This window comes from Pomacea canaliculata, linkage group LG4 (assembly GCF_003073045.1).
Source record: "Pomacea canaliculata isolate SZHN2017 linkage group LG4, ASM307304v1, whole genome shotgun sequence".
Taxonomy (NCBI): Eukaryota; Metazoa; Mollusca; class Gastropoda; order Architaenioglossa; family Ampullariidae; genus Pomacea; species Pomacea canaliculata.
In genome coordinates, this window is record NC_037593.1 from 20,876,140 (window position 1) to 20,887,979 (window position 11,840).

General features: G+C 42.6%; 1 protein-coding gene across 5 annotated transcripts; it reads left to right on the forward strand.

Moving 5' to 3' along the window:
- The first annotated feature begins 1 nt into the window (after window position 1).
- LOC112561709 (serine/threonine-protein kinase 38-like) lies at window positions 2-11,763 on the forward strand. Of its 5 annotated transcripts, XM_025234334.1 has the most exons (19): window positions 3-215; window positions 371-398; window positions 759-872; window positions 1,313-1,390; window positions 2,441-2,564; window positions 2,771-2,925; window positions 3,482-3,575; window positions 3,812-3,870; window positions 4,470-4,683; window positions 4,842-4,965; window positions 5,595-5,690; window positions 6,217-6,313; window positions 7,437-7,507; window positions 9,058-9,139; window positions 10,034-10,142; window positions 10,734-10,746; window positions 10,994-11,016; window positions 11,407-11,420; window positions 11,570-11,763. In XM_025234334.1, exons 1-19 carry the CDS (start codon window positions 115-117, stop codon window positions 11,588-11,590), a joined length of 1,617 nt encoding a protein of 538 aa, XP_025090119.1. In that variant the 5' UTR covers window positions 3-114; the 3' UTR covers window positions 11,591-11,763. The 5 variants fall into 5 exon arrangements, 4 of the variants coding, with proteins under 4 accessions (XP_025090116.1, XP_025090117.1, XP_025090118.1 ...); XM_025234331.1 differs by lacking the exon at window positions 11,407-11,420 and having other exon boundaries at window positions 2-215; window positions 11,570-11,753; XM_025234332.1 differs by lacking the exon at window positions 11,407-11,420 and having other exon boundaries at window positions 2-215; window positions 6,243-6,313; window positions 7,441-7,507; window positions 11,570-11,753.
- The last annotated feature ends 77 nt before the right edge of the window (window positions 11,764-11,840 follow it).

Genomic DNA, 11,840 nt, shown 5'->3' on the forward strand with positions numbered 1-11,840 from the left:
GTCACTCTGACGTCAAAAGTGTGGCCAGTCCGTCTGCTGCTGTGAGAGTGAAGGTCGTGAGGTCGCACGGTGGAGTGGAAGCAGCCACGTCCCGTGTCTCTGTCCGGAGAAACCATGACTCACTTTCTACGGAAAATGCGAAAACCAAAACAATCAACATCGAACCCTCCCAGGCTGTATTCGCATTTGGCGGACTTTCTACTCCCGAGACTGAGGTCAGTAGTTCAAACATCCAACACTAGATGGCTGTCTTGTCGTGATGTAGCATCTGTATCCAGGGCTGTCTTGTCGTGATGTAGCATCTGTTTCCAAACTGAGAATAACTGAGCTTTCATATAAATTTCAACACTTTTCCTTTATTTCTCTACAGCCTCAAAGAGCCAACACCAGACATAACTGTAAGTGAAGCACTTTCTCCGACGATTATGTAATAATGTCAAAAAGTTGATTGTTGTGAGAGCATGACATCATCATTACCACCACTACTCGTCTTATTGCTTTTCATGGATGTGGCGGTGCGTAAAGTGCATGTAAAGCATGTAAAGCATGTAATGCAACAGCTACAATAAACATGCAAAGCTGTGTCTTGCAGGAACAGGCATCTGTAATGTAAAGTAAGCACAGCAGCTATCACACATTTTATTTTTAAAAAAAAAGACAAAGCTATCAGCTGCTCCATTTGCTAACCTGCTGTGAGATGAGATATTACGACTTGTTTGTTCGTGTGTTCGGCCCTTAACCCCACGTGGTGTCGCTAGAGGCAATGGCGTGAGCAGGATGAGAAGACCGCCAGTGAGTGGGACAAGAGCACGACACTGTACTCCAACTCCTTCGTCTTCATCAAACTCCTCGGCGTCGGCAAATACGGAGAGGTTAGCTTCCCCGTAGCCAAAACATTTCTCTCACATTTCGTGGAGTGAGAGAGAGAGAGCTCTGTGAGTGTGTGAGTCCCACGTACCTGATGCCGTATTCTTATTCCAGGCTAACCTGAATTTAAAAATTTACATTTTCACACATATACAAGAATATCGTATCCTCACTAAACATATATTTTTATGGATTTCTTTACAAATAATTACACGAACAGCACAGCGACGACAAGACACTGCGTGTCCTGGTCTATCATTCCTGTATGTAGGAATTGTCCTCCATTATTTGGATTTTGTAGACATCGTCCATGGGGATGCACTTGTAAGATCTCGAGTGAAAGGTTGCCATTCGGATTCGATAAATGTGTAGAAATATAGAATTATAGATAATGTATTTAATAATCGTGAGGCTGCAATGGACACAGTGGATGCTGTTTGTGCAGATCTGCTTGGTGAAGAACCCGGAATCGAGAAATCTCTACGCACTGAAGTGTGTCAAGCTCTTCGGACAAGAAGCGGAGGTTGGATTTATAGGTTACAGCCTGGACACAGACAGGACATAGTGACAAACATTGTGATAAGAAACAGGCCACATGACACAGCTACAGACGGGGGTCCGGTCCCCATGTGTGTGTGTGTTGGGGGGGGGGGAGAGAGAATGTGTGAGAGATCCAACTATTTCAACAAATACATTTATATTATCTCTTTTATATGATGTATATGTAGATATAATTGTTGCTAGTACGAGCATTATCTTGAATTGCCCCTGTTTGGACAAATAAAGTTGTATTGTACTGAGAGAGAGAGAGAGAGAGAGGATCCAAAGTCCATATAAATAAGAGTTTTCACACTTTTAATGTTTTGTGCTTTTATTTAAAACATGAGTTTTTTCCCCTCTCGCCAACACCTGTATTCACGAAGTGGGGTGGGGATGGGGACTATTTCTCTCGCAGTAGATCCTGATGTCGAGCTATGCTCTAGCCGACGTTCATACCTGTCCTCTTGTTTGACAGCACTTTGGCCACTTACGGCCGTCTGTCTCTCTAAAACTTGTACACAAGGCCTCTTTGGCTACTCAAGTGCTCTCTGACTGTCGTCTCTTTAGTTTGCACTTTGTTTTGTGGGAGATTTCCATTTATCACTTAAAGTGTAGAACAAGATTAGGGAATGGAGGGGCCACTATATCAGCGAATTTCGTCCTTAGTTGCCGCACCTACATCTTCTCTATAAGCGAGCGTGTGTGTGTGTGAGAGAGAGAGGATACAAATCAATATAAATATGTACATCACGTGACTAATTTGTAACTTGGGAAAATGTCGTTTCCTTTTGTTAAGCAACGAGTGTCATTACACTGAGTAGTAACTTTTGTACTTGGTGCCATGGCAGTGGCCAAAGTGACTTGAGGTCGTGTTCGAATCAGTTTCGCCCGGTAACCCTACAGACACTAGAACGGGGAAACATGGCGTGACAGGCCGCCCTCTGGGTGATGTCGGAGGGAGACAGGCCGTCCGCACACCACGTGTAACAGTTGGCGCCAGGCCATGACGCAATGACCCTCCCATGACTTGCAGGCCAAGATGGTGGTGAACGAACGCAACGTGCTGAGTGAAGTGAACAGTGAGTGGATACTGCACATGTACCACAGCGCCATCGACGAAGCCAACTACAATGTTCTCCTGGAATACGTGCCTGGGGGTGAGTTGTAAACGTTATTTGCATCTAATATACAAACAACGTCTAACGTAGAAGCGATACCAACGTATCACACACATACTCTCCCAATCCGCTGTTTGTCGGCAACTTCGGGGAGTATGCAAACGAAATAGACAGAGGTATCGGAATGTCGCTGCCTCGGGCTGATTACACTCTCGTGGTCTTTGTGTACGCAAATACACTTACAGGCAACCTGGACGCGCTGCTGAGGAAGGAGGGCACTCTGAGTGAGATCCAGAGCAAGTTCTACGGCGCCGAAATGTTGATGGCCATCAACGTGCTGCACCGACACGGCTACATGCACCGCAACATCCAGCTGGACGTCTTCCTCGTGGACGTCACGGTCTGCATGTGTAGTGTGACGTGTTGTGTGTTTGTGACGTGGTGTGTGTTTGTGTGTGCGTGTGTGTGGAGGAGGGGAGAGAGATAGATGGGTGGCTGGCTGTCATTCAATTGTTGAACGTTACCCCTGGTGTTGGGAAATCCGACATAGCAAACGATCACAGTAGGCTGAGAAACTTTTTTAACATTAAAAGGTTAAATCGAAACCGAGAACAACATTTTTTCATATAAAATGTGTCAGTTTAATTTATTGTCAGATAATTATTGCAGACATCTGAGCGACAAAAAAGCTCATGAAGTCAATGCATTGAAACATCCAAATCTCACCTGAGCATTGGGAGAGGTCGCTTTCTTTATGATGCAACGTCTCATAAATGTTCACTCGAAGCTTTAACATTGGTCGCGGTCTTCAGTATTTAAAATTTATTTGAAGAAAAAACTATCGAAACCGCGATGCAATTGTAAGATCTCTTCCATGTTGTAATGGCTATAGAAGACTACAAGTCTCCAAAAAGCTCCAAATCTGCAAAATACAAATTAATCCCCCTTTTGCGCAGGGTCACCTCAAACTGAGAGATTTTGGCCTGGCTGTACGGTTTATTCCACTGCAGTTGTGCAAGTACTTAGCTCATGACCCCTCTTTTGATGAAGGTGAATGTTCTGGATGTACGCGATTGTCTGTGTGTCTAGAATGTGTTTCAATGGTCATCGACAGACTGGTTTTATGCGAATTCTGTACGCCGTCAACTGTGTCACCACTAGGTTGTGCTCACACTGAAAACCCTTCCATGCTCGTCATTGTTAATATACACACTCCACATGTTTGACATTGTGAATATACATCCTTGTTATGGATGGAAGCTACTTGCTGCATTGTTTCTTTTCAGATGGCGCTCCCATTCTTCCGCGGGACCGACGGGCCATGGTGCAACTCTATCAGCGGCGAGTAGGTGCACGTGTGTGTGTGTGCACATCACTTTGCTGTCATCATGTGACTATTAATGGACGTTAATGCTGTTCTTAACCCGACAAAATGTCGAAGCGTCAAACCCCACAAGGCCACCAAAGTCCTATTATACCGGCAAATGTATTCGCACAATGCTGACAAACAAGTCTGGACTTTATTTTGGATGAAAGTGCGATGACATCATTAATTTTTTTCTTGCTGCTTTGGTACATTCTTCGTGACTGCTTGGTTAATTAAGAGTAGCCGACTGTGATTTATGTGGGGTATTGACAAAGAATCACAGAGAAAGTAGGCGTTAGAGGTTCGATCCCATGAAACAGAGCTGACCAGAGAGGAGTGTGGCGTGTAGTTGAGCGTCGTTAATGAAGTGCCTTTAATGATGCGAGTGATAGGAATAGTTTAGTTTGGGGAGGTTCTTTTTTCGTCATCAAAATTAGGCCCAGGCTTTGTAAAATTTAAAGTTCGCTAATAAACTTGAAGCTGCACCCAGTTCTATCACGGCAAATTGTTGTATGAAGCGTCAGTGCTGCTTCCATCCCCTTTAAATTAAATTTATTTTATGTTTTTTTTGCACAAAGGCGCAAGGCAATGTTGGTACACTTGATTACAAGGCCCCCGAGGTAGTGCTTACTGGAGTGGTTGAGGGTGCCACGCGGGAATCCAGAGACACCTCACTGGACCGCTGGCACATCTTCCGTAACAGGCCGAGCAAGAAGCTGAGCAGCTGCACCAGCTACACCTTCGCCTGCGACTTCTGGTCCTTCGGCATCTGCATGTACCGGATGCTCTTTGGTGAGTAAAGTAAGGGTCTGCGAGTCTGGTGGTGGGTGGGCAGGGGTACTGCTTGAATGAGTCAGGAAGAGGGGGCATGAGGTGTGTATCTGTGGGTGGGGATGGGTGAGGCCTCTCGTTTGGTCGTCCTTCCACTCGTTTTTCCTTCATGTTCTCAGGACACCTCCCGTTCACGGCGAGAAACGAAGAGGACAGGATGGCGCAGATTGTAAATTGGCGAACCACCCTCATTTTCCCCAACGTCAAGCCCATTTCTGACGAGGTCAAGGACGTCTTGAAAAGGTCAGCCCTTCTGTTCTTTGTCGGCGCTGCTGTCTTAGCCCTGAACTCTTTGTTTCAAATGGCTGTTCCTACTCTGAGGACTTGAATCCATTTTCAGGTCCGTTATCTACATCACGGTTCTTAAAAGCTTTACCGTCTTTTCCATCCATGTCGTGTTGGGTTCTTAGTGTAGCTTATAAACATCGCTTTATTTTTTTGTCGATTTTCTATTTGTTTTTATTTTTATGCATTTTATAATAATTTTACTTTTTTATTTGTTCATGGTTTATGCAATTTTTAAAATATCTAGTTCGCACAATTTAATTTTATTTCCATTCATATAAATCAATAGTAGGTAATAAATAATTATTTATTTGCTTTTTTTTTTTCTTTTTGCCTTTAAAATAAAAGAGCTCGCGCTATCACACCTATTTTTTCTGATTTATTCTGATGACGCAGTTATAACTGGAACTGTCTCGTCACTACCGTCCCTAACGGGTTGTAACCAGCACTAATTGCCCCAACGTGTTATAACTAGCACTATCAGTCTAGTCACTAACTGCCCCAAACTGAATCCATAGTAACATCTTTTCTTCCTTGCTTTCTTTCTTACTCTCTTTACCTGCGTATTGTGTCACTTGTCTGTGCAGCCTGCTGTGTAACGAGTCTGACAGACTGGGTGCGAACGGTTGTGAGGAGGTGATGCTTCACGTCTTCTTCGAAGGAGTTCACTGGCCTTCCTTGCGGTATGTCTGCACTTCGCACCTGTCTGCTAATTGTACTCATGCACCTGTTTACTCAAACATGTGATTGCACTATTAGTGTGCTGATTGCTACCCTAACATCGACTACCCTACATCTTACTGCACTGTGTTCCCAAGTGATTGCACCATGTACTAATGTCAGCAAACAACTTTCGGACCGTACCACAAATCGTGTGAAACAGCTTGGGTCTGGAGTCCACACCTGAGGTTCTTGGAACCTGCCGAGCAGAGCATAACGGTGTTCTTGCATGAAAGGTCGTTCTCCTTCGTGATTTGACACTTGTCCTTTAAAACAGATATGGAAAATTTTGTTTAAATATTTTTCAATTTAGATGCTTCTTAAGCATTCAACCACAGATACTCTCGTCTCAAACTAGTTTTTAGATTTAATGGAAGCAGCCATTGTCTTACACCTAACATCAGCTCTCTGTGTGCGCGCGTGCCTGTGCGTGTGTGTGTATGTGTGTGCGTGTGTGTGTGCGTGTGTATATGTGTGGGGGGGTGGGAGGTGGGAGTGTATGATTACCATGCTAGACAGCTCTGCGTCTCCACACCCTTTGAATTCCCCAAACGCTGTTCTACCTCCGTCGACGCCATGCCGACAGGTAAGAGGATGTGTCCGCAGATTTCCACCCTCAGTTGCATGTGTGTCAAGGTCCTGTCCCGGTTCACGTGTCCATCAACGTCTGTGTTGGTTTCCATGGCGACACGTCTGGCGTTATGCGTCGTGTGCAAAGTCTGACGCCTTCTGCCATGACAATGAGCCTGTTGACCACAGTGACAGTGGGGAGGGGCCTGGGTCAGTCTTCCAGTGATTGATCACTGATTGAATGATTATGAGAACAAGTTCAAAAAACAAATTTATTCCTTCGACCTTGTAAACAAATAAATATGCATTTTAAATTGATGTTTTGATCAGTAGGAAAGACCACTCAGAATGATATTTTATGAAAGTCATGAGGTCATAGGACGCCGTCTTGGAAGCCCAGCTCTCCAAAATGTGTGACCACCCCGATTAGGGTGTGATAGTGTAAACAAAGCCCTCGATCTTTATCGCAGCCCTTAAACACACAATAAGAAGTACAAAGAGCACGTCCTCGTCTCGGGGACCAAAGCTTCCATAAGCTAGAGCACCTTCTAGATGGCAGTGACCTCGTGAGCTGTAAGTGTTTACTAGATGTGGCTCGTATTCATGCAGCACGTTCACCCCATCTGTTACCCGACCAGCCTAATCCGTTTATATATAAATGTCCAAATATGGTGGTACACAACAATAAATACCATCTTTGTTGATTTCATAATTCGACACCAAACAAAACTGAACGTCTAAGGCGACATGCTTCCCTTTGAATTATATCAATCGCGCCTTCAAAATTTTGTTCCTATTATTTCTAAATGAATAACAAACCAGTTTTTGTCTAATATTTGCACGAGAAAAACCAGTTGGTCAGAGTGAATAATTTTAGACGCTCTGCCGTTTATTCGATAATTTTTCCCCCGCCCACGCAGTCTCCGTCTCCCCCGCTTTTCGGGAATTCTAGTTGTGCCAGTCGGTTAGTTAACGTTTCCTACTCAGTGGCTCGTGAATCTGTATTAATCTGTCGGTTCACTAATCAAGTTCGGGTTATTTTATCCTGGGGTAAGTTGCTGATGCCCATGAATACGAGCCTAGAGTTTCTCATTGCCAAGCTCGCCATTGTTATAAGTCAGCATCTTGTGGTATGCGAGGCAGGGGGCTGTGTTGAAGGAAGGAGAGATACCGACAGTTCCTTTGCAGCTGTCGACAGGTCCTCTTCCATGTGAGTCTTTTTTGGTTTTTGCTGCTTGAGTAGAAATCTCTATATGCTTTCTTTCTTCTTTTCTTCTGTTTTAAATCAAAATTTCTTAAATTTTAACACAGTTTTTTACACCAAAAAAAAAATTCATAAAAATAACTAAGTTGATTTTGCAAATTCCCCCTCATGCTATTGTAGATCTTTCTTTTAGGTAACAATTTCAGAAAGAATTTTTGAGTCTACTCACAAAATTGACGGAGCTCTTTAAAATGGTTGCTTGGCGCCATTTTGGATTGTTTCCATGGCAACCAATAGCGTGAAAGTGCAGTAAAACTATTTTTTGAACTCCCATTCAAGGACAGAATAGATGATATGAAAAAAAAAACAGCCCTGCGGACAGGTGTCACGTATAGAGTGTCCCGAGATGAGATCTGAACCCTGAGTTTTTCGCTGCAGTGGTGCCAAGCCAGTGTATTAAACCCCTAATATGTTGGTTTACCCTTACAGCCATAGTTATCAAGCAACAACAAAGATCCCTGGGGTAAAGTAATTCTCGCGGGGTCAGGGCATAGCATTGTAACTTCGAAAACAAGACGCTTTTCCATCTTGCCCTGTAAAAAACGTCTTACTCTAGCTTCATAACTACAGGCCCCAGGTGGGTCACCTGGAATCTTTGCTTGCTACCGTCAAAGGTTGACAACTGATTAGCTTCGGCAGTGTCCCTTGATCATCATGACACCTTACCAAAGGCGGTCCCCCAGAGGTAGGTCGGGGAAAACACATGGCAAACTTCAAGGAGTGGTCAGGTTGCCCAATGGGAGACCTCCAGGGTTCTCAAGATCGACTCCGATGGCGCACCTTCGCCGCTGCTACATTCCATTGACGTGCCTGCCGACGACTAGAAGTGACGACGACGACGACGACGACCATGATGATGATGAATCCCCATCGCTGCGGTGAATGCAGTCTTCGAGGAGATTTGTTTTCAACTGTTTATTTGGATACTCTAAGCCTAGGTCTCACAGCTCCTGGTGGATTTATAATTAGTAATCCCTCGCTAATTTGCTATTCCTTATTCCGGCTTCACTGTATCGCGGGTTTATTTTTATTAAATATATCGAAAAATTTATCGGAAGTTTTCACTATATCGCGGGATTTGCGTTATATATGTATTTATATAATATTTATGATTTTTATTTTTGCCTAAAAAATGTTAATCAATTTTAAGAAGGTTAATTAAAAAATTAAAAACATATTAAATCGAAATAAAATACAGTAACTATTTCATCAGCAGATGAATACGTACTGAACACAATGGAAACGCATATGAAGTGATTATAAGAGCGTGGAAAAGGTTAAAAGAGAGGGTTTGTAGGAGAGTGAGAAGGGTTTATAGCACCTTAAATATATATAAAAATGTGGCATCACTATATCTCTAGCTTTCACTTTGTTGCACGTCATATTTTCTACCTTTCATATTGTGCGCTTGAATCAGCGCTCAGAGCATGACAATAATGTTGTGATACAAAGATATGAAAATAAAAATAATTATTATTATTTCGATGTTGCTTCAGAGCGCTAGGAAGCAGCTACAGCAGACTACACCACTCCTCCGCCTCAAGTTCCGTAATCGCTGACCTGCCGGCACTTCTAAGGGTAAGAGTCTAAGAGTCGGGAGCAGAGACGCTATGTAAACGTGATTAGCATTCACCAAAGGAACTAAAGCGTCTTTCATCTCAAAGTTGATGTGTTGAAGAACCGCTGCTTACTTTGTCCATGCCCACATCATCTGTCGGATGGTACGTAGTCTCCAAGAAAGAGAAAACATTGTTCGATGTTTCTCACTGTTACTATACATATTTTTATCTTCTTTTATATTTATATATATATTTCACCCTTATATACATATATGGAAGAAGAGGCAGACGGTCACCAGCGGGAATGGGGACCCAATAATGTAGCGGTTAAAACACTCGCTTGTCATATATGCAGTGAGAGGTCCTGGGTTCAAATCTCGTCTTGGAATATTCGCAGTGCTGGTCGTCGGGCTTTTCTTTTCTCCGGTTTCCTCTCTACCCCACCCCGCTTTTCTCCTCCTAGTGCGAATTACCTCGAGGCTCCAGCTAAATCACCTTTCCTGTCAACTAACCAGCCACCCAACCAACGGTCGTCAGTCCGCTCAGGAGTATGGCTAGAACTCTCCCTGCTCTCCCAGCAAAATGTGATTTCTGCTTTATGGGGCCAAGCAAAGGGCGACTCTTCTACCTGCTGGTGAACCACTAACAGTTCTCGGTCATTAGGCGATGGTATCGCTGCTTTTTTACTGTTGTCGGTCATTTAGGGAACATTGCCCTCGGGTGGATTTGGCAACTAATACAACATGAAGTCCCTAGCTATTGCCGAATCTTTCCCCTTCTCTATCTCCCCTTTCCCCATAGTGCACAATCACCTCAAGGTGGAACCACTTTCCTGCTAAATAATTCTAACACTCGTCTTCTCACCCCTCCTTGCATTTGTTTGCCGGCAGCAAAAACGTGTTTTTTACACCAGGTATCAGAAATGGCCATTCCCCCGGAATCCAACCGGGAGAGGGAGGAGTCCGACATCTACCCCTGGATGACCGACGCCCGCAAGTCAAAGAAATCCACGAGACCCCCTGGTATAGCAGCCTCTACTTTTCGCAGCATTTCGTCCACTGCTTGCATCTTATTCTTGGTTCTTGCATGAAGACAACTGTCAGGTCGCTTGGTCGCAGATATCAAAATGAAAAAACAAAACCAAAGTAAAATGACAGGACAGGAGTAATGTTGGAAAGGAGAGTAGTAAAGCATATCTATAAATTCCACAAGGACAGCAGATGATTAATAATTAATAAAATCAATATGGCCTCCTGCCAATAAGAAATAAACAGTTTTGCATTTTGAGCTATAGGAATTTGCATTAGTGTATAAATGCTCAAAATTTTAAAGTCATTTTTCACCTATACTATAGGTATTGTTGGCTGCTAGAGCAATGAATGGTTTGCATGTAGTGCTCATGTCAGTAAACTCACTTTTGTTTCCTACCAGTTGTATTTTTAAAGTTCATTGCTCCTTACGTCCATTATGTCAGCTCTCGTCCTATCTCTTCGTCAGTTTGTTTTCTAAATACGTAAGCATCATTGTCAGGCAGTGTCAGCTGTATGGCCTGTCCATTCGCATTCATGATCGTGCTTTATAACACTTGCCATTTTGTTCTTCTGTCGCTACAGATTTTACTTCAAGGTCAGTGCTACAATCTGGACACCCAAGTAATGGTAGAGACTCCATAGACTGTAATACCAACGTAGCAACTAGATTATGACTGTTAGTGGTTATTTTCAGTATCAGATATGCAGTTCGATTTGTTTTTACATTAAAACATCCTTTCAGATTATTAATTTGAGATCTGTTTTCTTGTAGACATCTTTTATTACCTATTCCTATATATATATATGCATGTTGTAGCTATACAGTTTCTTGTTCCCTACAGACATGATATGAAGAAAGAACATGGTAAGTCTGCTCCTTGCAGGTTCCTGTTTCACATTATTTTAGAAGGACCTGTGTTCTTGGCAAATTTCATTTGATTCTTTTCTCTTATTTCTCAATATTCATTTTACCATCTTGCTTTTTTCTTAATTGTTGAGAGTGGACTTTATAACAGTCACCACTATATCACGACCTGAAGCAATTTATATTAAAGATGTCAGCAAAGCTGAATCAACCTTTTACTCATTTAGTGCTTTAACACAAAGCATTAGAAATACTAATGGCATATATTCTCTAATTTTTGTGTTTAATAGCTCAAAAAATAAATTCCACTTGTTAAGTATCACAGACTTTGCTAAATAATCAGCCAGTCTGACGTATACCTGACAAAAGATGAACTTCCTGTGTTTGCAGGTAAGAAGAAAAGTGTGAGTATAAAACCTCTGGCACAGCACAAAGCTCAATGTGACTACACATTTCTCTAAGTTTTAAGCTTAGATATTCTTTTGCTAGCTTTACACAGACATTAACATATTTACATTTACAATGTATTTAACTGCATAGCATTTTCTTGCAGAAAAAATGTCCCATCATGTAATCTGCAGCCCTTTATCATCTACAAGTGTGCAGCAACATTTAAAACCGTCTTCAAGAATAATCCCTACCATGAATCAGGAATGAAAAACAAGAAACAGCATTAGATCTCTCAACCTGATTGTTAAGAAACTGCTCAGAAGATTAAAAATAATTGTCCACATCAATGAACTTTTTTATTTTCAAATGGCAGTCATCTACCACTTTAAAGTTACTATTTGAAATTTTTGTTGTGCCGTCTTCTCTACCTTGTA